This window comes from Sycon ciliatum, chromosome 6, assembly GCF_964019385.1.
Source record: "Sycon ciliatum chromosome 6, ocSycCili1.1, whole genome shotgun sequence".
Lineage (NCBI taxonomy): Eukaryota > Metazoa > Porifera > Calcarea > Leucosolenida > Sycettidae > Sycon > Sycon ciliatum.
In genome coordinates, this window is record NC_088648.1 from 1,091,059 (window position 1) to 1,117,210 (window position 26,152).

At 49.6% G+C, this 26,152-nt stretch overlaps 2 protein-coding genes across 2 annotated transcripts; both read right to left on the reverse strand.

Moving 5' to 3' along the window:
• Positions 1 to 8: 8 nt before the first annotated feature.
• LOC135819123 (retinol dehydrogenase 12-like) lies at positions 9 to 16,947 on the reverse strand. Its single transcript, XM_065332274.1, has 9 exons — positions 16,490 to 16,947; positions 15,904 to 16,075; positions 11,260 to 11,364; positions 6,358 to 6,608; positions 5,796 to 5,870; positions 4,741 to 4,810; positions 2,717 to 2,849; positions 1,936 to 2,162; positions 9 to 1,000 (listed from the first exon to the last, which is right to left on the reverse strand). Exons 1-9 carry the CDS (start codon positions 16,646 to 16,648, stop codon positions 696 to 698), a joined length of 1,497 nt encoding a protein of 498 aa, XP_065188346.1. The 5' UTR covers positions 16,649 to 16,947; the 3' UTR covers positions 9 to 695.
• A 5,373-nt stretch (positions 16,948 to 22,320) lies between these two features.
• On the reverse strand, positions 22,321 to 23,085 carry LOC135819044 (antifreeze protein Maxi-like). Its single transcript, XM_065332194.1, has 2 exons — positions 22,903 to 23,085; positions 22,321 to 22,785 (listed from the first exon to the last, which is right to left on the reverse strand). The coding sequence occupies exons 1-2, from the start codon at positions 23,083 to 23,085 to the stop codon at positions 22,321 to 22,323; spliced, it is 648 nt and encodes a 215-aa protein (XP_065188266.1).
• Between the last annotated feature and the right edge of the window lie 3,067 nt (positions 23,086 to 26,152).

Genomic DNA, 26,152 nt, shown 5'->3' on the forward strand with positions numbered 1-26,152 from the left:
TAATTGTATTCTTATATTTTATGACTCTATTAAACATATGTAGAGAATGTCCAGCAGAAATTTGCCAAAAAATAATATTATGTAAAATAACAGCTTACTGGTATGTAAACATATGTGTGGCTATACATCATAACTACATTTTGGTTACAACAATTATTATAGTTGGCTAAATGTGAGCTTTTCGGAGTATCAAAGAGGAAATGAATTGATGATGCAGAAGGTGGAATGGAATGGATAGGGAGTGGATTGATCTGGGTAGGGAGTGGGTTGATCTCCGGTGTGCTGGGAGTCACTCAATTGATTTACCAGTCCTGCTGGCTTCGGCTAATAACTAAAATAAGAGGGGAAATAAACATGACCGGAAAAGACTGTGTACCCTAGTCAAAGTGACTAAACAAGTTTGAGTCGCAAGAAAGTTACGGATAATACGGGAGGGGGACTCAGGGCTCTTACACGATAAATTTACTGTCCATGCAAGCAACGTAGCTTCCACCGCATACAAGCATCCTATGTACTACTTAGCTACATGTTGAGAAGGAGCAACTGCTAACTGGCAAGTAACACCAGCATCTTGGTAGGACGTGCTGCCTGATGTACAGAGTTCGGAGGACAGAAGTGGTGTGTGCGTGTGTGTGTGTGCATACATGTGCGTGTGTGTGTGCTTGTGTGTCAGCAGTTCTCCCATGTATGTGTACTTACGCATCAGCGGCGTCAGGAGTATCTGCTGCCTTCTCATCGCCAACAGAAGTCGCAGGTGCAGCATCCTGGTCACCTTCAGTCTGTTTAGACTCAACACCATCACCTACCACAGCAGCAGCAGGAGCAGCAGGAGCAGCAGGACTTTCAGCAGTATCACTGCCAGTGGCAGAGTCTTCAGTCTCAGTAGCAGCAGTGGTGGCACCAGCTCCATCTTCATCGCCACCATTCTCACCAACTGCCTTCACTGGTGCCTCCTCTTCTTGCTGGGCTTGAGGGGAGTCCTCACACTTGTCTTCAGCTTCTGTAGATCCACACCGTGCACACATGAATGGAGGCATAGACATACATGAATACAGACCGTAGACACACATGCATACAGACCATAGACACACATGAATACAGACCATAGACACACATGAATACAGACCATAGACACACATGAATACAGACCATAGACACACATGAATACAGACCATAGACACACATGAATACAGACCATAGACACACATGAATACAGACCATAGACACACATGAATACAGACCATAGACACACATGAATACAGACCATAGACACACATGAATACAGACCATAGACACACATGAATACAGACCATAGACACACATGAATACAGACCATAGACACACATGAATACAGACCATAGACACACATGAATACAGACCATAGACACACATGAATACAGACCATAGACACACATGAATACAGACCATAGACACACATGAATACAGACCATAGACACACATGAATACAGGCATAGCTAACACATACTATCAGCTAGTTACCTGTCGTAACGCAACCACTGCAGTAAGCAACCTTTTTGAAGGACTGGTAACCAGCTCAATTATAAAACTACAGTTCACAAACAATCCCAGTCTGTGTGCTAGAACTCGTACTGCTTCCACGTACATGTCACAATGCACAGTGGGTAGTACAGTGTTGCTCAATGAAATCCAGTCGTGCGAGTCAAGTTTGCACCCTGTACCATTTCGCAGCCCAGTCTTTGCAGGTGCAGGGCTGCACAACGCTAGGCGGGTACTTGAGTGACTTGACTGGATTGCATTGAGCAGTGCTGTACATGCAAGCCTGCCTTGATAGGTTAAACATGTTTTCACGATGACAGCATGAACAAGGCGGAGGAACATACAGTGAGTGGGTCCTCCACCTTGTTCATGCTGTCATCGTGAACACATTGAGCAGCATTGCAGTTGAAGACTCACCTTTCTCACTGGGCACTTCTGGCTGTGCCGGTGTGGAAGCGGCAGCAGCAGCAGCGGCTTCGGGAGCATCTTCTGTACTTGATGGCTGTGCGGCGGCGACTTGGGACGTCTTCGACTTTGCAGCTTCCACTGCCTCCCAGTCAATGTTGAGGTGTGGGGAATCCCCCAAGTAGGCCTGGAGTTGGCCTAGAGAAAAGTTCCAGAGACGAGCTTGATCAGCTTCATTCCTGAAGTGTGTGGAGAGGGAGGGTGAGGGAGGGAGAGAGAGAGAGAGAGAGAGAGAGAGAGAGAGAGAGAGAGAGAGAGAGAGAGAGAGAGAGAGAGAGAGAAAGAGAGAGAAAGAGAGAGAGAGGGGAGAGAGAGAGAGAGAAAGAGAGAAGAGACAACTAGTTGCCGATGGTTCAAAGGTACACCAATGGCATAAGGCGGAGATCAGCTACATACATATAGTTCACACATTCCACGAAGACATACACGTGACATACTTGACCTTGCTGAAGTACCGGAAAGGATGGGCCTCGCCACAGGGAAGTGGAAGGATGGGTCGCGGATCAGAGAGCGCTATAACGAAGTCTGCTGTGACCTCCACCCAACACATGCACACACAGACACAGACACAGAGACACACACACCCCACCACCACTGCCGCCAGCACCCACAAGCACCACCACCCCACCACCGCCACAGCCATCACCAACACAACTGCTTCAACTCTAAGAAACCAACCCCATCCCAAACCAGTGTGTGTACTTCTGTATGTACTTGTGCATATATCACTCACCGAAATGCTTTATTCGTAGCCTTTCTATTAGGAACACAATCGTCAAAGTATGTTGAAGGCAAGCCATCCCAGCGTGGGTCTACACACGCACTAAGTGTTGTGCGCGCTCCTTCTTCTGGTGTCTTTAGCTGGCCTGGTGCGAGCAGGACGGGAAATACGCACACACACACACACACACACACACACACACACACACACACACACACACACACACGCACGCACACATCCATGAATTGAAAAAGTTATTGTAAGCGTTAGGCCCACAACCGCATGCACACACACGCACACTTGCATACGTATCCGTACATACACAACCGCATACCGTCCATTTTCAGTATCCACGGACCGTCATGGTAACAGCGAATAATGGACTCAGTCAAATACCATACGCAAGAAAAACTAAACCACACGGAATGGCAGTGAGGAGCTGAATGAAGGCTTGCCAACATGCACAAATTGAGCCAACAGTGCAACAGTACTGGCCTAGGAAAATCCACCGTTTGCTTCAGAACAGTAATATAAGTTGTGAGGTGGATGAGCTAACTGCACTGTGCTGCACAGTAGTAGATTGCAGGACTGGTGGAAGGAGTTTGTGATTGGTCCAGCCATACCCTAGCCTTTCATACAGGTTGTGTATGATATGGAGGGTAGACATGTACACATGACTTTCATACAGTTTGTGTATGATATGGAGGGTAGTCACATGCCCCCACATGAGCGCGACCCAAAACAGCGCCGTTGACTTCAGCGCCCCCCAAAAGCCCCATCCCCATAACTGGACATCCCCAAAACAGACCACCCCGTCAGCGCGCACGCTCAATACAGGTCGACTCATTTACACTCAAACCCAAAAGATGGACACTCGACTTGTCAAAGACTCAAATCATGATCAACTCGAAATGGCCAGTTCAGTATTGAAGGGCGATATTGCCTGGACTCAATTTATCATCAACTCTAGAAAGCAATGATGAACTAAAAAAAACAATTATCGTTGCAGAAGGCAATGATCGTCTCAAAAAACAGTACACTATTAAATTTTTAATAAGGCACCCATTTTGATAATCCAGGGGATGGCCCACGCCTGGTAAAGAGAATAAAATAGAGAAAAGAAAAGACGTTACAAATTGTGGGCAGAGTCACGAGATGCTTGGACGTTTATATTCTGTTAGGGAATCTAAAGTTGTCAATCGGGGTGGGAGAATTATGATTCTTTATTCCACTCCGGGCTGAAAATCAATAAATAATTGGAGGTAGTACAACTCATCGGACCTCCGATGTCCGGGATGTTGAGATGCTCCATAGCCGTGGCTGCCCGGGAGATGATCGACTTTGCAGGTGGGAGATTTTCGGGATGAGAATGCAGAGCAGCAATCAGAGGCAGGTCAGAGTGCACCTGGAGGTACATAGACAGGCGGATGTGCTTCCTTTCCAGCAGGTGCTCAACCGATATAATCCCTCGGCCATTATTATTATTATTATTATTATTATATCTTTCTTAAACTCGGATACTGAGCCAGTAATAAAATTAATGTAAAAAAGAGAAGAAACACATCTTTTTTAGGAACGGGTTTGCTCCTGGTATCCACCATGGTAATACTAACATCAAGAGTACATAACACTGGTTATGTACTCTTGCTAACATGAGCCTGCACATTATGGGTCACGTGTGTAATGAGGTGGCTTATATTCGGACGTTAACGTAATTGGTCGCGCCAAAATGGGGCGTGCAAGAGACGAGACGAGCTGTGGTGACACAGTGTCACATTAGGTCGCGCTGTACTGGGGGTGCTAATATGAACACGCGCCGTTTATGGTTGCGCTGTTTTGGGTGTAAATCGACCTGATCAGTACTAAACACACGTTGGTGGCCGAAAAGTTGGTCAGGTCACGGCCTGAACGACCGGACCGGTTCCGGTGGGCCTGGCAGAGCATCAACTGCTTGACTCAGGCAGGGGAATTGTGCCCTTGGTGGGATTCCAGCATGACCAAGACTCTCTGGTGCCAAAACAAACCATGACACTTACCCATGCCATTCAATGCTCCAGAGATATGCTTCCATGCTCCGGTAAAATCACGTGCCAGCTCCGTCTTTACCTGGACAGTGTGCAGTACATACAGGTACACACGTGCACACACACGTGTGCGCGAGCGTGCAAACACACACACACACACACACACACATAAACACACACACACACACACACACACACACACACACACACACACACACACACACACACATGCCAGACACGTCCATATATGAAAGAACCCTGAGTCAAGCCTTCAGGCTTATATCGTGCGCTAAGTCACTGCTAGAGTTTTTCTTCGTAAGAAGTCGATCACATCATTGTAGCAACACCTACACTGCAGCAAAGTGAAGTCAGGGTGAAACGGGGGTGAGGACCGGATGTCCTGAGCCAACTAAGTGAGGGTGAAACGGGGGTGAGGACCGGATGTCCTTAGCCAACTAAGTGAGGGTGAAACGGGGGGGGGGGGGGTGAGGACCGGATGTCCTGAGCCAACTAAGTGAGGGTGAAACGGGGGGTGAGGACCGGATGTCCTGAGCCAACTAAGTGAGGGTGAAACGGGGGTGAGGACCGGATGTCCTGAGCCAACTAAGTGAGGGTGAAACAGGGGTGAGGACCGGATGTCCTGAGCCAACTAAGTGAGGGTAAAACGGGGGTGAGGACCGGATGTCTGAGCCAGTTAAGTGACTTCAGGGTGAAAAGGGGGGGGGGGGGGGGTGAGGAGCGGATGTCCTGAGCCAGCTGCAGTGCTGTATGCTGTACTACAACTCTAGACATATGCAGTAGTGGACAGTGCACTGGGGGTACTGGTAGCGCGCTACAGGATTCAAGAGAGGAGGTTACAGCATTGACCACAGCTATAGACTGGTGCTATTAAAAGCAAGGCTTACACACACATGTACATCAAGGTACAGTTGTGTTCGGCGAAATCCGACCAAAAGTGCATATCTGGCGCCCTCAACTTGATGTAATCGGAACTGGTCCAGGGCGTCAGTTTTGCACTTTGGGTCGGATTTCAGTGAGCTCAACTGTACAACCATGTAACAACCTACCATGCCTGGATGCAAGGAATGAAAAGCCAGACCAGGACGATTGAAGTGTCGGTGTTGGTAGTTAGCTATCAGAACCTACACACACACACACACACACACACACACACACACACACACACACACACACACACACACACACACACACACACGCACACAAGAAATCAAACAAAGATTAGAGCCGATCCAAAGGTGGTGGGCTCACTCGCTGGCTATACCCGGTCCCGCACAATTATGGCACAACTCAATCACGATGATGTCACACGGCCAACACAATGATGTCATATAGAAATGTTGAAGAGTGCATGGGGAGACGAGCGCATCGCATAACGTAGTCATGCATAAAATTGTGACTTGGCACTGCCCAAATCAGACATTGGTGGCTGGTGTGACAGGATGCACTGTCGTCATATTCATTCTTACGGTGCTTAAATTCTGTTGTTGGCATGCCTGGTAAATCTTGGAACGGTTAGAGTGCCGCATAGAGCCTCGCTTGCCCAATATCACTGTATTTATACGTAACTTTACGGTATTTAAATTCAACTTCCCAGTGTGCTTGACCTACCTGGTAAAACTTAGAGCGGTTGTAGTGCTGCATAGAGCCCGGGGTTCCCTCCGCTGGTGCTTGCACATCCAGGTCCAGTTTACCCAGCGTGTGCGCTGTGGACGATACGTGTATCACGCGTACTTCTCTCGTAGCTTGCTGCACTTCTTTCACTGCTGCTGCTGCTGGTGGTGGTGATGCTGCTTCCTCTGCAGTGGTAGAGGAATCGGATGCAGTGGTATCGCTGGACGGTGCTGCTGGCTCTTCTGCCACTGAAGGAACAAACGCAAAATGCATGTAAACATCCATGTAAATTCACCCGAGCAGACACAAAAACATACGTAGGTGAGCACAAGTGGGTGCACACAGTCACAAACACACGCACGCACACACACAAACACACATAATTATTCTACCAAGAACGGTCTAGACCCCCCTTTCACATTATATAGGCCCTGAAATAATCCGTGCACGGAAAATTCCACCAGACAACTGCCTTTTCTTTGGAGTTGGACGACAAATTCACAAACTAAATATTCTACTTGCACGGTAAGCCATTCGGTGGCCATGAACTACAGTTCTGGTAAATGAAGGCAACCACTGGGTTTTCTCGTATGAATGCTTCAGCCGGAAAATGTGTTCCAGCGACTGCTGTGCATTGCCCTCAGGGGGGTAGCTCGCATATCTGTGGTGTGGTGACCATGTGTCAGACTGTACATCTGTGATGTGGTGACCATGTATCAGACTGTACATCTCTGGTGTGGTGACTATGTATCATACTGTACATCTGTAGTGTGGTGACCATGTATCAGACTGTACATCTGTGGTGTGGTGATCATGTACCACCGGCAACCTCACAGTCGTCATTTTGCCAATTTCGACTAAGTAGTAGCTATGACGACCATTTGCTGCTGTGGCGACAAGACTACGCTGACTATACATGAACTACGCGCCTGCCCGAATCGAGCCAGCAAGGCAAGACGGTGACTGTTACGGCACTCATTTTTTAAGCTTGTGCACGTACGTGTACAACTGAACATGTGTACATGTTAAGTTCAATAAGTTGTAGTGCTGCGAGACAAGCCTCTCCAAGGCCAGTCCACACGAGCACACAAGAATAACAGCGGTTCAGTTTCAGGATTCAAAAACAGTGGCTTCAAGCTGTGAAATGATCAAGTTCAATACTTGGTGTGGCAGCCATCGGCGGTGATATCTTAGGCATAGACTCAACAACTGGAGCTATTTCATCCCGTCAGTCTCTTCCACTCTGAAGTGAGGGCTTCACCCTACCGTGCACCAGTGCGCCACTTGTGTGGCACGATTCTTGACTTCTTGATTGGTTTTGATTCCTCTATGGCGTTTAGGTCTGGTGACAATGATGCGTGAAAGAGGAGTTGAGGAGCTCCGTTATCGAGCAGGTGCCCTACGCTCATCCTGCTCGATGCGGCATTGTGGCATGGTGCATGTACATGGCCCAGTCTTGATTGAAGAACCCTGTGGCACTAGGCACAGCTTCCAGTTCGACGGCGTCTGCAAACGTGTCAGCATTCCATGTTTCGGCGCGAAGGCGAGCCCACCGACGGTGCCGAAAATCGACATTGCACCAAGCGCATGGACCCTCGTTGGATACTGGTGATGCTCCGCAATTGGCCTGGAAACTCGAGGAAATCACAGAGGTAAGCGGCCATCGGGGCCAGCAGCGAAGCACGCTTCGTCCGTGAACACACTGTGGAAGAACTCCTCGTAGTCCTGCTGGGTGGACCATACCAGCCGTATGTTCTTCGCACGATCTGTCAAAACGAACTTGCAGCACGGACGCCGAAACTTGGGACCAGGTCGATTCCAACTAAGCCGGACCGGACCGTCCACGTTGCAGTACTTCCACCTCCAGGACGAACTGCATACGGATGAGTGGATATTGTCTTGCTCCTGGCGAAGGGATTGGCTTTGAGATATTTGTAAATAAATTCGATCCCGTCTGGTGACACCATCAGTAAGCTCCTACTTCCTGGCGTGAGCACGATAGGCCTCTCTTCCCTAACTGAGCCGATAGGCCTCTCTTCCCTAACTGAGCACATTATGTTCCTGTTTTGTTCAAAGTCGTTACGTAGAGAAACACATGGACTTCATGGTCAAAGATCTGAATCCGAGGGGGCAATTGTATTGTAAGTCCGTACCATGCCGTAGATTCAGGGTGCCTGATATCGATAGGGAGCATAAGTGTAGGTAGTGTGGCATACACTCCATGCCTGGAGGGTGGTGAGATCATGCGCCACGCTGCTCTGGTCTGTTACGTCTGACCACCGCTAGCTCCATCTCTATCCTTTCCCAGAGACAGTCATGCCTCCTGGCCCATCGCATTAAACTAAGCATTGTTCATGAGCATCTCAGCAAGTATAATTATTGGTGTTCTTTCGCACGGGACCAAGGCTAGCGCACTGCTCCAGGGGTTGGATTTCAGTTGTAGCAAGGCTAGCGCACTGCTCCAGGGGTTGGATTGCAGTTATAGCAAGTTCCAAACATACACGGCATATCCTGCATACACATGCCCGGTGAGTGTGTGCCTCTGCACTGCACTGCCACATCTCGTCAAGATGGGCCTGTACCTAACCATGGTACGGTTGAATGGTACCAGCAAAATCTGTTTAACTCAGCCCAGCTCTGCATTGTCTGCACAAAGGACCAGTCAGCATTGCTGCCATGTCATAAGTTGGAAAATGCTCCAGAGAGCAGGACAGAGAGCAGGACAGAGAGCAGGACAGAGAGCAAAACAGAAAGCAGGAGAGGTCAGCTACTCCGCACTGACTTCACCACTGGCAAGCGGCAGAGCTGGCCAGACTTGTTGCGGCTTGCTGGATCTCCGTCCCTGGTCGCTCACACTGAATGCATAAACCTGACCAGGTTCCACAAGCGGCATTGCCAGCACCATCTACAGACCTTGAAACTCTGCAAGTGACGACAGACCCTTTCCGACCATCTAACTGTAGAAAGTCACCGCTGGTCATTTTCAGTTAAAAACAACTACCGTAAAACCCCGGCAGAGCGCCCCGTCTCTCCCATCCGCCCCGTCTCTCCCATCCGCCCCGTCTCTCCCATCCGCCCCGTCTCTCCCATCCGCCCCGTCTCTCCCATCCGCCCCGTCTCTCCCATCCGCCCCGTCTCTCCCATCCGCCCCGTCTCTCCCATCCGCCCCGTCTCTCCCATCCGTCCCGTCTCTCCCATCCGTCCCGTCTCTCCCATCCGCCCCGTCTCTCCCATCCGCCCCGTCTCTCCCATCCGCCCCGTCTCTCCCATCCGCCCCGTCTCTCCCATCCGCCCCGTCTCTCCCATCCGCCCCGTCTCTCCCATCCGCCCCGTCTCTCCCATCCGTCCCGTCTCTCCCATCCGTCCCGTCTCTCCCATCCGCCCCGTCTCTCCCATCCGCCCCGTCTCTCCCATCCGCCCCGTCTCTCCCATCCGCCCCGTCTCTCCCATCCGCCCCGTCTCTCCCATCCGCCCCGTCTCTCCCATCCGCCCCGTCTCTCCCATCCGCCCCGTCTCTCCCATCCGCCCCGTCTCTCCCATCCGCCCCGTCTCTCCCATCCGCCCCGTCTCTCCCATCCGCCCCGTCTCTCCCATCCGCCCCGTCTCTCCCATCCGCCACGTCTCTCCCATCCGCCCCGTCTCTCCCATCCGCCCCGTCTCTCCCATCCGCCCCGTCTCTCCCATCCGCCCCGTCTCTCCCATCCGCCACGTCTCTCCCATCCGCCCCGTCTCTCCCATCCGCCCCGTCTCTCCCATCCGCCCCGTCTCTCCCATCCGCCCCGTCTCTCCCATCCGCCCCGTCTCTCCCATCCGCCCCGTCTCTCCCATCCGCCCCGTCTCTCCCATCCGCCCCGTCTCTCCCATCCGCCCCGTCTCTCCCATCCGCCCCGTCTCTCCCATCCGCCCCGTCTCTCCCATCCGCCCCGTCTCTCCCATCCGCCCCGTCTCTCCCATCCGCCACGTCTCTCCCATCCGCCCCGTCTCTCCCATCCGCCCCGTCTCTCCCATCCGCCCCGTCTCTCCCATCCGCCCCGTCTCTCCCATCCGCCACGTCTCTCCCATCCGCCCCGTCTCTCCCATCCGCCCCGTCTCTCCCATCCGCCCCGTCTCTCCCATCCGCCCCGTCTCTCCCATCCGCCCCGTCTCTCCCATCCGCCCCGTCTCTCCCATCCGCCCCGTCTCTCCCATCCGCCCCGTCTCTCCCATCCGCCCCGTCTCTCCCATCCGCCCCGTCTCTCCCATCCGCCCCGTCTCTCCCATCCGCCCCGTCTCTCCCATCCGCCCCGTCTCTCCCATCCGCCCCGTCTCTCCCATCCGCCCCGTCTCTCCCATCCGCCCCGTCTCTCCCATCCGCCCCGTCTCTCCCATCCGCCCCTCCCTGACTTCTTGTCAGGGACGTGATTGATTGTATCCTCGTATGACTCTGTCGCAGTCTGTGATGCCGTGCTGCACTGCAGACGCGTGCTCGACCCCGTTGGAAATGTACGCAACAGTGCCCACCCTCCTGACCAGGGATCGCACAAACCCTGCGTTTTGACGGGTCTGTACGACTCCTGGCTCTTGACCGTTGAGGCTTTGGTCGGTGTACGAGATGCACGAACAGTTTTCGTAGGGTGAGTACTTGTTCATGTACAGTACTGAATGCGGCAAGTACATGTAGGACTCGCCCATCCGCCCCTCCCCACCCGAAGCGTCGAGGAGGTAGGGGCGCTCTGGCGGGATTTTACGGTACTAGTGTTGGACACACTACGGTGCAAACAAACTTTTGGTCTTTTCCTTTAATTTTAATCCTTTGTTTTCCATCCAAGTACAATGCATGGTAACATGTCTGCATGCTACCCTGGGACATGAACTTGTTTTGCGTCTCCTGGCAAGGCACCACCGCAATCCAGCACTTACTTGCTGTGACGGTGTTCTGCAGCAAGGGCATCAGCAGCAGCGTCATCAGGAAGTGGCTGAGAAAGTTGATCTGGTACTGAGATTCATAGCCGTCCCCCGTACCACCTGCATGGACAGGCAATGATGTAGCCGTCAACAACAAGAAAAGTGAGAAAAGTGTTTAGAACAACAACAACAACAGCAACAACAACAACAACAGCAGCAACAACAACAACAACAACAACAACAACAACAACAACAACAACAACAACAACAACAACAACAACAACAACAACAACAACAACAACAACAACAACGGCCTTGTCCTGTTCTTGGACAAGATGACTTTTCTCTGCTGTATGTGTTGTTGTTGGTGTTTCAAATCTTTAGGCCATCGTGAGAATAAAGATTTGAAACAACAATAAGACATGACACAGCAAAGAAAAGTCATCTTGTCCAAGAACAGGACAAGGCCACGTTTACCAAGTGCTTCACATTTGTCAGAGTTATCAGCTAGTTGTATAACCCAGCCACCATCACAGCGGCTGCTACTATCACCCCACCATCTTCACCAGAACCGTTATCTCCAGCACTGCCGCTACAGCAACCAGCATCCCCTCCATCATCACCACCACTACAACCAGCATCCCCACCATCATCATCGCCAATACAACCATCATCACCACCATCATCACCACCACTACAACCAGCATCCCCACCATCATCACCACCACTACAACCAGCAGCAGCAGCAGCAGCACCAGCAGCAGCAGCAGCAGCACCACCACCACCACCACTACAACCAGCATCCCCACCATCATCATCGCCAATACAACCATCATCACCACCATCATCACCACCATCATCACCACCACTACAACCAGCAGCAGCAGCAGCACCAGCAGCACCAGCAGCAGCACCACCACCACCGTCAAAACGGCCCCCTGACACCGCCAACACAGCCAGCCACAGCAAAACAAAACACCAAGCTAGGCAGCACAAGCAATTATAGCAATACTCCCTCGCCCCACCATACAGATAAAGCAGATATCTCACAAGAAACCGATTCTCCCCACTGTATCCCACACCGTGTCACACTGGGTCTATAGCAGTGCAAGTGTCACACTGGGTCTATAGCAGTGCAAGAGTCACACTGGGTCTATAGCAGTGCAAGAGTCACACTGGGTCTATAGCAGTGCAAGAGTCACCAGCAGGGAAGGGTAGGAAATAATTCGAAATACTTCAGTGTCGCAATAGGATGAACAAAAAACTTCCTCAGGTGGTGAGCATGGGTGACATGGTGCTTGGCAGTGCATTATCTTGTTTCAATTTACTACGCGCGTACATAGGGTTGTTTGTGTTGGGTTCTCCGACTTCATTTGACATGGTTAGCATTTTACCGCTCACGCTAACTTCCACCGTCGGCATGTACTGTTTGTTGGGGGTGTTTTCAAGACATGGTTACCAGTTCGGTTTCTGACACAACGATCGACTTGTGAAGTAACCCTTTTTTATTTTTTATTTTTTATTTTTTTATACGAAAGTCCACTATATTCCCGAATATGTGCGAGAAGTGGTGGCGGGGCCAGGCTGCTCTGCCGACCTCAAAGGTCTCGGCGTCTACGCAGACAAAGCGCGCCATAATGCAGTAAAACCATGTAGAGAGGAGGAAGAGGGGAAATGAATAATAGTGAGAAACAAGGACAATGGGTAGATGGTCGTGAGAGAAGCAGAGTGAAAGATAACGTCACATTGTGGTAAGGGGGGGGGGGGGGGGGGGGGGGAGGATGCTAGTGAGGCACTGGTCTAAACCGTTTCATAGGGCGTCGGTGGCTGCTTGCCAGTTCAGGTGCAGCAGATACTTGTTGCATTTTTCTTTGAATGATTGGAGCTGGCTGGGTTGCGGCCGTGCTGGTAGAATGGTCGCTGGTAGGCTGTTCCACAAGGGAATAATGCAGTCTGGGTAGGAACCCTGGAGGCTGCTACGAATGCGCACGGGCAGCGTCGACTTGAGCTGGAGCGGGTGGCAGTGGGCAGTCTCCGTGGCTAACCTAGTGGATCGACCACCCACTGGGCGGGGATTGGCTGGAGGTGGGAGGATGGGCTTCAGGGGGCTTGTTGTTGGAAGGTAAGACAGCTTGAACGTGAACGAAAGCGCAGCAACCAGTCGGCGGTGTTTCAGGCTGGGGAGCCAGGCGCCTGGGCCAATCACCTTCAGTGCCTTGTGCTGGATTTTGTCCAGCCTGGATGTACCTGACCCCATCCACACCAGGCAGCAGTATTCCATTGTTGGCCGCACGAAGCCTTTGTAGACTGCCGTGCGGCCGCTGGAGTCCAACAGGGGCGCAACCTTTCTCAGGAAGTGTAGGCGTTGGGCAGCCTTTGAGGCCACGGCCCGGAGGTGTGCTGCGTAGGACAGTTGCGAGTCGAATGCTATGCCCAGAAGTTTAATTTCCTTCTCTTCAGGAACAGTCACTCCATTGAAGAGCACTGGTGGGAATGCTGGGGGAGGCTTGCGGTGGTCGATGATGAGGGCCTGAGATTTGGATGGCTCGAAGGTGACCTTCCACTTGGAACCCCAGTGGGAGACGGCGTCCACTGCTTCCTGGAGTTGTGCTGCAGAGTCGGATATGCTGGCGGTGGCAGAGATGCACTGATACAGTGTCGTGTCATCTGCATACGTGGTAAGCTCAGCACCAGCAGGCAAGGTGTCCTCGCAGTCATTTACGTACAGGAGGAATAACGTTGGTCCAAGGATGCTACCTTGTGGTACCCCTGCTTGGATATGGTGCAGGGAGGACTCTTGGCCGCCCACAACAGCCTGCAGGCGCCGGTTGTGCAGGTAGCTTTCCAGCCATCCGAGAAGCGGGCCGTCTAGACCGTACACGGAAGCCTTATGCAGCAGGCCAGCATGGCTGACTTTATCAAAGGCGCCTGCTATGTCTATCGCCAAAACATGGGCGGCTCCTCCTAGGCCGGCTGCTCGGGACCATTCACAGTGGAGCTTGGTTAAGACGTCGGCTGTGCTCAGGCCCTTTCTGAACCCGAACTGTTTCGCAGAGATGACATTGTGGGACTCCACGAAACTGGTTATCTGACGATTGACAATTGTTTCCATCACTTTGGATATGATAGACAGCAGAGACACAGGTCTGTAGTGTTGAGGCAGGTTCTTGGATTTCTTCTTGTGAATGGGTGTGACTCTAGCTGTCTTCCAGGATGTCGGCCCCTAGTTGGAATCTTACCGTTTCGTTCTCCCGCTAAACGGAGCTTTCTATGGTCGAAACGATACCAAACTGACGATATTTCGGGTGTTGGGTACGAGTACCGTTGGATTTAGCGTGAACGGCAAAATGCTAACCATATAATAACTACTTGCACTGTGCTTTGCCCGTGGAATAGGCTTAGATTAGCACAAACAGCAGTAAGTCAATGTACGGCTTATGCTACGATGGTCAAACTAACGCTGATGGACTACAGTACAGGGAAGAAGATGTCTGTAGTTCGTGACGACAACATCTGGGTGCGGCTTTGACGCCCGTACTGATTATACCCTGGAAAGTGCAGAAATAATTATTTATTATACAGGTGGAATCTTGATAATTCGAATATGGCTTAATTCGAACATACCGCTTAATTAGAAGTTTTTCCAGGACCGATGTCTAGCAATACGATTCCCACATAAACAATTTCTGATAATTCGCCAAATGTGTGGGATTTGTGCTGATAATTCGAAGTTAGCCAAGTGTAATTCGAAGTTCACTGTACACTGTACTGGTCAGTTCAGTTTGCATGAGCAGGCTGTGCTGGTCAGTTCAGTATCCATGAAACCTGTGTCTAAGGTCCATAGCGCAACTCTGCGTGATCATGAGAGCATTTTGACATACATATTGTGTTGTGGGTGCATGTTTGGATAAAATTAGAAGTTTTTTTCCTGGCATTTTGAGGTTCGAATTATCAGGATTCCACCTGTACAAAAAACCGTTTCAGAGAAAGAAGTGTCAACAAACCCATGAATAGAACAAAGGTCAGACTCGGATGGAGAGGCAAGGATTAATTTATAAGAAGAAAAAGTGGACCAAAGAGCTACAAGTTACGCTAGAATACGCACTGACACCACCAGATACTTTACAATCAGCTCATGCTGATGCAATGTTATCGCATGAGCCGATTGTAAAGAAACTGGCGGCGTTAGTGCATACTCTAGCGCAACTTGTAGCTCTTTGGTCCTCTGTTCTTCTTAGAACAAATGTTGAGGACATATTTGTTGGCATATTCGATTTCATTTGTTCTTCATGGAATTATGTCGGCAACATTTCTTTGTCCGTTCCAAACACGTGTTCTATTCTTCTATTCATAGATTTATAGTAAAGAACCAAGTAACTACAAGTCACGCTATAATGTCCACTAACACCACCAGTTACTAAACAATCATCTCATGCGAAAACATGCGATTAGTTGTAGAACGTCAGTACTGTCAGTACCGTCGGTCAGTGTCGTGAAATGTTATCGCATGAGCTGATTAACTAACTGGTGGTGCTAGTGGACATTATAGCGTAACTTGTAGTTCCTTGGTTCTTTTTTCTTTATTATATATTTACCCTTGGCTCTCCATCCGAGTCCATTCATAGTTTTGGTCATAATTATTATGATTAGGCAACTCACCGATGGCGGGCATAGCACAGCCTGCATTCATTACAAGCAGATGTAAGCTGGTGTGGCTAGCGGCATACTGCTCTGCAAAACTCTTTGTTGCCTCTAAAGATCCCAAGTCAAGTGCAGAGAACTCCAACTCCAGTGTCTGGTCGGGCAGCTCGTCCCGCATGCGCTGGATAGCCTGCAGACAGGTGTGTGCGTGTGTGTGTGTGTGTGCGTGTGTGCGTGCGATGTGTGTGTGTGTGTGTGTTTGGGTGTGTGTGTGTGTGCGCGCGCGCGCGCGGAAGAGCGCGTGTGCGTGTGTGCACCCGTGCAAACACATTCGATGTTAGCAAGGTATTTGCATTGGCATGCATACGCATACTGTTGATCATGCATACATGCAGACACGTCGACACATACACAGTGCGCGGTCCGAACACACCAGAGAAAAATAAAAGGTTGGTGTAACCAGAAGAAAAGTTCCAAATAAATACGGTCCAGACGCATATCAGTATATCTACATGGTCAAACAAACGACAAAAGTCACTGTCACACATATCTCATAACTTGTCTGGGGAGGGGTGTTGGGGTGCATCCACGTTCACTCGCTCACCGCCAATCCTCTCTGCTCGCTTCTACAAGCCACAGTGACGTTGCAGCCCATGCCCGCCAGTGCCTTGGCCGTTTCGTAACCAATGCCCGTATTCGCACCCGTCACCAGAGCCGTACGACCCGTCAGATCAACGCGAGGATAGCTGGGAGAATTACCCATTCTCAAATACTCCACTCAATGGCTTTATAAAGTTTATTTATTGCAAGTCTTTTCGAAGTTTTTGTATCACTATTCAAAGTCAAACCCTGAAACAGGCACACAGGCAGGCGCACTTGATCTTGCAGGTCTGGTCACGAAATGTTGACCGCTGTGACCAGATCCTAATGAACAACAACCCGACAAGACCACACCACAGGAAACGCAGATTTGCAATGTACTCCTTGAACAGGTTTGCTGGTCTGCCAACTTGAAAAAGAAAATAACCCAACACTGTTCACTGGAAACAATTACTTGGGTTTCGAAAAGTCCAAAAAAATCACTGATGCCACTTTACTTTGACTTGTGAGTTGGAAGTGCGCGGGGGCATCGCCGGGATGGCGCGATGGAACACGTGCTCAGTTCATACTGCACTGCATGCAGGGCAATGTATGATTGTACGAGTACTGTATTTTTTTTCTTTTCTTTTTTTTAAAGGTAGGTCGCCAGAAAAGTGAGAAGACGTTTCTATTCCTGCTTCTGCTGGGAAGATTTGGGACTTGGTGCCAAGGCCTGGTCTTGTGCCGCGATGATCAGGCTCTCTGTGGTCTTCTTGAGACCAGCCTTTGTCAGCCAACTCCAGGTGTTCTCGTTGGTCAGTTGTTCTGTTTGCCGGACAAACTGTCCATGCAAGGGTTTCTGGGTCCACGCCAAGAGGTGTTCTTTTTGAAGCCGACACTTCACCACCTGTGAGAAGTCCGGCGGGGCATTCTGATATGGCTACAGAATGGGCACAGCCACCTTCAGGAGTTCCTCGTCTGACTGAAGCACGTAACGCTGCACATTGCTTTTCTCCATGGTGACAACATCATGGATACTTTGCAAACCACGTCCACCCTCCTTGCGACTGACGTACATACGGGCTACATGAGCGCGTGGATGGAGAGCTCCATGTATACTGTAGCCATAAGCTTGCGCGTTCTTCGATCAGCAGATTTCAACTCGTCCTGCGTCCATGCCAAGATACCAGCACTATACCGTATCAAAGCCACAGCCCAGGTGTTGATGGCTGTGATGATGTTGTGGTCGTTGAGCTGGGCGGAGTGCTCGCCGCACACGCCACTTGTACTCCTGCAGGTGCAGGATTGTCGTCACGGCTTCATACTTGAATGGTCCATACCTCCAGCTTCAAGGAATCCGAGGTATTTGTACGTTTCTTCTCGCTGTAGCGACCTGATGAATATGCGATTATCAGTTCTCTCCATCTTCCCACGGTGCACTGCTTTTACTATTGTTATGTCCTACAGTAAGATCGGGCGCCGAAGAACGCAGGGGCTCGAGCGCAGCCTAGGAAAGTTCTTAAATTTTTGATTCTAGCCAGACCGTTCTTATTCACACGCGCGCGGGGAGTCGAGTGACATGGCGTTTGTCATGTACATGTACATGTACATGTAGTGCAATGTACTTCTAAACTAGTGGGTGTCGTAAATGGGAATGACTGTACATGTAGCAGTTACTGTTTACACGTGTACATGACATGTACTCACCTCCCATACATGTACAATGTAGATCTACGTACAATGTAGATCTAGTGTTCTTAAATCTGATAATTCTAGCCCGGACTGTTCTTAAATTTTGCCGGTTTTCCAGCCTGGGCGTTCTTCGGCGAGGTGTTCTTCGGCGCCCGATCTTACTGTATCTCAATCTCAAATTCTCCCCAGTATCGTTTGCAAAGCCGGTGCTTCCCTCTGGGATGCACATGTTCTTTTCTCCTATGTATCGGCGCACAGGAGTAATGATGATTCCGAGACCTTTGGTCGGAGGAGTTACTTTTGCCCCGCCCCCACTTCCATCCAATATGCCACCGCCCCCGCTGTGCAGTATCTGATGGTTCTGTGGTATTCAGTAAAAAAAATAAAAAAAGATGAGCTGTCAGGCAATAGGATCTCCTCAGAGGCTGCATGATTTCCTGCCTTTAGCACAGTGGTAGCGCATTTTGCCACACCAAATTGCATGCCAATGTCTTGACTACAGCCATGAACAGTGTGAACAAGAGATCGCAACCCCTTTTCATTCTTTGCATACAGCTTGACGGGTTATCCGTGTACCATAGATGGTTGAGCTTGGTACGGGTTTGGTCATTGAAACAGTAGGCTTCGTCAGCCTTCCGTAAGACCATGGTGATCGGTATGCGGCAGATGACGACCAGCAGTGGGGATAAGGAGTCACCCTGGAAAATCCCACGCTGAATGGCCACCGATCCCAAGTAACTTAGTTGTTGGTGCCGTTCCAAAGGTCAACCTTCCACGGAGCCAAACTAACAGTCATAAGTCTGCGTACGGATTCGTGTATGCCAAACAGCGCTCAATCCAATCGTGAGGAACCATATCGCAGGCCTTTTTGTAGTCCACCCACGCCATGGCCAAATTGGTTCTACGACGCTTACTGTCCGCCATAGCGGCCAGGGTTTTTTTTACAATACAACACAATATTATGGAAAGGTCACAACAATAAGAGACAAGATCAAAAGGAAAGCTTTACAATAATACGAAGTAGTGGTTGCGACTTCGGCGATGATTTGTAAGAAAAGGGTTTGCTCCCCACACCGGAGCTCGCGCTATTCCGCATCAAGTGTCAAGTAAAGTCGGCGGAATAGCGCGAGCTCCGGTGTGGGGAGCAAACCCTTTTTTCACAATAATAATAATAATAATAAAAACACACGGCGAGGAGACAATAATTTGATAACCGCAATCAATAAAACTAGCTGAACCGACATTTGTGTACTTTATTCATGCAATGTAAAAACGGTGGAGACGATGTGCAATAAAACGATGAAAATATGAAGAAATGGTGTAGGGAAAAAATATGGATTCAAACAAGTTTCAGTTTTTTTATGGATTCAGTGTCCTTTAGTACAACGACGATTCCTGATGAGTGTTGTACGAAAACTTGTTTGAATCCATATTTTTTCCCTACACCATTTCTTCATATTTCCATCGTTTTATTGCACATCGTCTCCACCGTTTTTACATTGCATGAATAAAGTACACAAATGTCGGTTCAGCAAGTTTTATTGATTGCGGTTATCAAATAATAATAAAACATAGCCTAACTTAGAAAATGCGACTTCGGCGGTAGTACTAATAGTCATGAAGTTGATTGTTCCAACTAGGAACTAGGAGTCAGTCAAGTGTCAAGTTCGGCGGCAAGAAGCTTGTGTTCCTAGTTGCAAGAAGCTTGTGTTCCTAGTTGCAACAATCAACTTCAAAACATAGCCTGTAAAATTTAAAGAGTTACTGAGTACAGTTATCCAATATCCATAGCGGCCAGGTCAATGACGAGTTGATCTTTAGTGCCATACGTTTCGCGCTTGCAACCATTCTGCTCATCAGGCAGCAGAGATACAGTCTCAAGATGGGCTGGGATCTTATTGCCCAGAATGCCGGAGAATAACTTCCACATGACTGGAAGGCAGGAAACTGGTCGGTAATTGGTGACATCAGATGCATTCTTGCCAGGGTCTTTCATGATCAGAACTGTGCGACCATGATTCAGCCAAGCTGGCACTTCGGCATCCTGCAGGCATGCGTTAAGCGCGCGGCCATTGCAGTATGCAAAGAAGTAAACTTCTTCATCCAGTACCACTGAACACCATCTGGACCTGTCGCCTTCCAATACGGCATGCGAGCTAAAAGCTCTTGCACGTCTGTGATGAAAATGCACACCTCATATCTTTATAATTTATTATTATTATTTAGGGGTGAAATGAAGCCTGAAGGTCTCAATTTGCTAAACGAACCTTCTTCTCAAAATGAACGAAGGCATCGAAAGATTCTTTTATTTATTCTCACTCTGTGCATGTGCCCTACAAAGTAAATGACCGACTGTGCACATATTTGCTATGAAGTCACCGCAACTGGAACGCCCATAGCCTTTGCACTGCGCAGTTTGCATCTCAAACTGCCCAAGACTACGACTGCACACCTTGGCCGTGAATGGCCACGCTCAAGCGCAGTCCGTGGCCTACTATGCACTTGCAATGGCACCTACCGGGAGCCAAATGGACACAAAACTAGTCGACTGGACTGACAACAGTACAGTACCTCCTGTATACAAGGAAGATTAGTGCATGTGCAGAAATCGTGTGTTGACCTTCTTTTGAATTGAAAACGAAGGTTTGTTTCAAAAGAAAACGAAGGTTCTTCGAACCTTTGCCACCTTCGTTTCACCCCTATTATTGTTATAACGGTATACGTTGACACCTTTGTTCACTAGATCACGTGTATCTAGCAGAGTGGTCTTGTTACCCTCTTGTTTTGGAATTTCTTTGTTTCTTTGTGAGTGGTTTTGCATCAAAACCCGAGAGCTTGAGTTTCTTATGCTTTAATACCACCGTTGTATTAGAGGGGATGTTATGAAGGTCACAGTCCATGCTCGTACACGTATCTATTTCTCACCAGTGACTAAGCGCTATTATCCTCCCATTCCTACTTTGCTACCTTTTATGTTCCCATTGACACTTTGTGATCCATCAGATGTTTAAGTGTCGTGACTACGCCTGTAAGCTGTGTCGTGTCATGGCTTCCTGCCTCTTTCCTCAGTGCTTCGCAGTACTACTTGCGTGCAAAATGCAGAGTTTTCTTAAGAGTGTGTTGATTCCACTCTAGCAACGTTATCTCTCACACAATCATGCACTTCTACCCAAACGGTCACGATCTATTCTCACCACCTAACCTCTGCCCTAGTAGACCACTGTACTCACTACCAGATCCATCACCACATTCATACCATTACCTGCAACTCACACTTTTTGAAATACAAAACCATAGCATAGTTACCATCAGCTGCATTTGCTGTAAATTTCACAGAGGAGTTGAAGTCGTACTGTTCCCTTGACGTCTACGTTAGTTTTCGACTTTAGGAAACACTGGTTGACTGTATTCGTCCTGCACGGTTCCACAGTGCCTACTTTGTCCAGAATACCAAGACGACCATTCTGCCTACCTGGTAAACAATTCACTACGAGTTCGTCCTTGCACACTGCTGCCGACCATAACTTAGTTGTGAGCAGACCAAGAGATTTGCCCTACAAGAGTACTTTTTCCTCGTGTGCCGAATGTTGGAGGCAGTTCTACTACCCTTAGTTTGTTAGCAGGAGTAATGGCAAAGAAAGCTACTGCTGATGCTGTGATGCCGGAAGAGGCCGACGATAGTCAAAATCGGGATCGCATGGTGCCCCAACCAGCTTCAACAAACCATGTGTGTGAGTGGCTTGTGACCAACGATGAGGACAGTGTTTGTGGTGCGCTTTGCACAACTCGCGAAGAGCTTCGAATTCATGTCAGGAAGGAACACCTGAAAAGGGGATCACTCAACAGCACAAAGCAGCTAGCCCTCTCTAAATATATATGCCAATGGCAGGGGTGTGACCATACGTACAAGAGACACAAAGGCCTTATTAGGCACCTTTGTTGGCACACAGGTCAACCCGTCTATAAATGCAATCATCAAGGTTGTGATCGGGCCTTCACTCGTTATTTTGACTTCGTTGACCATAAAAAGTGGCACAAAAAGGCAAATATTTCAAGTTTCCTGAGCCTGGCTGTTCTCCTTCATCACATACTGAGAGTGCATCGAGCACAGAACACGCATTGTCAGGCGTAAGCCGTGCTTCTGAAGCAGATGCTGCATCCTCGCTAGCACCACAGAATCAGCACCACAACCGTCAGAGCACCAGCGCCCAGCACCACAGGAGCAGCAGCAGCAACGAAAACCACCATCACATGAGCACCAGGGCCCCATACCGCCTCCACCCAAGCAGCAGCAGCACCCAGCACCGCCACCACTACGACAGTAGGCCCCCGTTCCACCACCACCAGAGCAGAAGCACCCAGCAGCACCAGGACCACGGCTCCAGCAGCACCCAACACCATCACCACCACCGGAGGTGCAGCACCCAGGAACGCCACCAATACCGCAGTAACAGCACCCAGCACCTCCATCACGGCAGCAGCAGCACCGAGGACCACCATCACTTCAGTGGCAAGGCCCCCTACCGCAACCACTCCGGCAGCAGCAGCTCCCCATACCGCCCTCAGAGCGGCAGCACCCGGCAACACCACCACCACGGCTCCAGCAGCACCCAACACTATAACCACCACCTACGGAGAAGGCGCACCCAGGAACACCACCAACACCGCAGTAGCAGCACCCAGCACCCCCATCACAGGAGCAGAAGTAAGGAGGAACGCCATCATTGGAGCAGCAGTGCCACGTACCGCCACTACCTCAGCAGCAGCGAGCAGCACCTCCACCACTACAGTAGCAGCAGCTCCCCGTACTTGCACCACAATCAGAGTAGCAGCAGCCAGCACCACCACCACCACAGCAGCAGCAGCAGCAGCAGCAGCAGCAGCAGCAGCAGCAGCAGCAGCAGCAGCAGCAGCAGCCCCGATCGCCATCACATCAGCAGCAGCACCAGCAGTTCCCCATAACACCACCACCACCACCACCACCACCACCACCACCACCACCACCACCACCACCACCACCACCACCACCACCACCACCACCACCACCACCACCACCACCACCACCACCACCACCACCACCACCACCACCACCACCACCACCACCACCACCACCACCACCACCACCACCACCACCACCACCACCACCACCACCACCACCACCACCACCACCACCACCACCACCACCACCACCACCACCACCACCACCACCACCACCACCACCACCACCACCACCACCACCACCACCACCACCACCACCACCACAACCACCACCACCACCAATTTCACTGATACGGACGGCCACTGACAACAATATCGAAGTAATCCACGCCTGAGAAACAGCAGCATCACATTTACCTCCAGCATTATCCTGAGTAACAGAAATAGCATACACAGCAATATAAACTTTGCATCTAGCTTCATCACCAACAAGGATGCCAAAAACCGCTTACTCTTCTACATGTTATCATTTATTCCTTGAATGCTATGTCCACCAGCTTAGTCATAGCGCTCACAATCATCTCAATGCTCTACCGTCCCCAACATTCACACATCTAGCCCTAAAAATATATCAGTGCAATGAGCCATTAATGGATACATTGATAACATTTGAAACTGTTCACTAGCCCAGAATCAAAAACGTTTGCAGTATGCCCCACCGTCGAGGTATTCTCACGAAAAAGATTACACCTAGCCGTCCTGGTCGATCTCTTCCCGTATGTTCCTCCAGTGTCTCGCATATCCTATTTTTTTAGATTTGTTTTTTTACATAATCCTCCTGCGGGATTCTATCACTAGCATGAGAAGCCCATAAGGTCTTCTTGGTCATATATAGCGGAGTCTCCATTACTGTAGGAAGTCTTCATGTTGGATTTCGTTTCTTGTTGTCGCAATCCTGTTCCGTCATATGTTCGTTTCTTTGTCGTAATCCCTCAGCTATATTTAAGTTTAGACCAAACCTTCAGTGTGTTTTAAAAGACGACTTTGTCGTATTCTGTGTTTTATTAATACAAACAATATTTCATATTTGTGAAGCAAATTGTTTCTGGGACAAGAGGTCCCAAGCATCTCAATTCCATAAAAGGATAGTAACCACGGTAACAGGTTCACCTTGATGTGAAATTGGTTCATGTCCCATCGGTTTGTGCAGCAGGTTTTGAGATCTGACTTTGAAGTGAGTAATTTGTCAGCCGCCGGAGCCTTCTAGTTTGTGCTTCTCACTTTTGACTTTTGTACTACTAGACTACATGCATAGTACCGGGTGCATGCCTTCCACTGACGTCAGTTGCGGTCTCTCCTTGGCATCAAATGGCCGCAGCGCATCTCCAATGAAGCACTGTGCGGGATGTGCCAAATGGAGGAGATCAGCATCTTCGTACGCAGTGCCAGTTTGCGTCTATTTGGTCACATCTTGCGGCTGCCACCATCAACCCCTGCAGTATTGGCAATGGAAATATTTTTCGCAAACAACACAACCAGATGGCTTGGCCGGCCACGCGTCACTCTTCCCAGCAGGGAGTAGTACAATACCAGGGAGTAGTACAATACCACCGGTATTGTACTACTCCCTGCTTCCCAGCGTGCTGCATCAACATCTGCTGAAAGCCGGGCACTAAAGCATTCATTTTCGGCGGATTCACCGCGAAATTTGTAAATGTGGTGCAATTATCGTCGACTTCTTGGCGCATTGTTTTCGGCGAATCTTTTCGACGACTTTTTCGGCTGACCGATTTCGGAAATACCTAATGACAGATAAATGGGGGAAGATCCACTGCAAGGGGGTGGAATTCCATTGATTGCATAATATAGCATGGATAGCGGTGAATTTCCTGAGGGCTGGTTTGAACTTAGAGAGTGAGGCTTCCGATGTCAGACTAGGGGGCAAACAGTTCCATAGAATAGCAGTTCGGAACATGAAGAGAGACTTAGACAATGATTTAAATTTGGGAAAAATGTTTTTATTTGGTCGTCATTCACTATTCGTGATATTGAAATGGAAATCAGCAAGGTAATCACGATGATGGAAAACATATTATCTGTGGAAAGTGGTGAGACTGATGATTTGACGACGATAGGCTAGTGATTCTCGGGAGCGTGTGTGGGTAACCCACGATGCAACTTTGCTGCTGACAAACTGCTGCACAGTGCACACCCGCTTCATCACCGATACATTCTACTAGTACAGCAGGTTTTGCTATGCACCTTTGAAATGTACTACATGTAATTTGGTGAATATGGCAGTGCACCGAGATCAATGAAATCACTGCACTGCAGTGAGTTCAATGCATGCGTCAAAATGTTACAGTTTCCAGGTTCGTGAACGCGGGCTAGGTGTGCAAATAATTGGTTCCAGAACTATCGCAACACGAGCAACAGTTAGGTACTAGCAAGGCAGGGAATGCAGGTCTCTCAGACTGTCCTCAAAGGCAGACCACCTTCCATATCCTGCCAGTGTCCACTAAGCCTCTCTCGTAACAGCAGCGGCAAGATCACGAAGCATTCCCTACTGAATCCAGCAGCACGGACAACCATTGATCACAACTCACAACTGTAGATGCACGAGCCAGTCAAATGACTTTATACACGTATACTCTTTAACAAAAGTCAATGTCTGTAGAAACCAGACAACAAACGACATGGCCAAATTTCCGATTTCGCTCAAAGTTGGCTCATTTATCCCTGGGTGGACCTCATTCACCAACTATTACAGTTTGGCCCAGAAACACTCCGTTCTTTAGATATTGACCAACATCAAAAATACGATGAATATACGGACTCAAGCACCTTCAAACAAGGTACAAGAACGAGAGTTCACTGCTGCTCACAACAACGCAGCGCAGCCAAACCGACTATGTTCGAACGTCGACCCAAGTCACCTAGTAATGTTAAGCCATCCAAATTTCCATTCGCGACGTGCTGGGTCTCCTGCTGGGTCCAATGGCGCCCCTTACGAAGGCCATCTCCAAAGGCCAGTAGTAGCGGGGTTATGTCCTGAAAT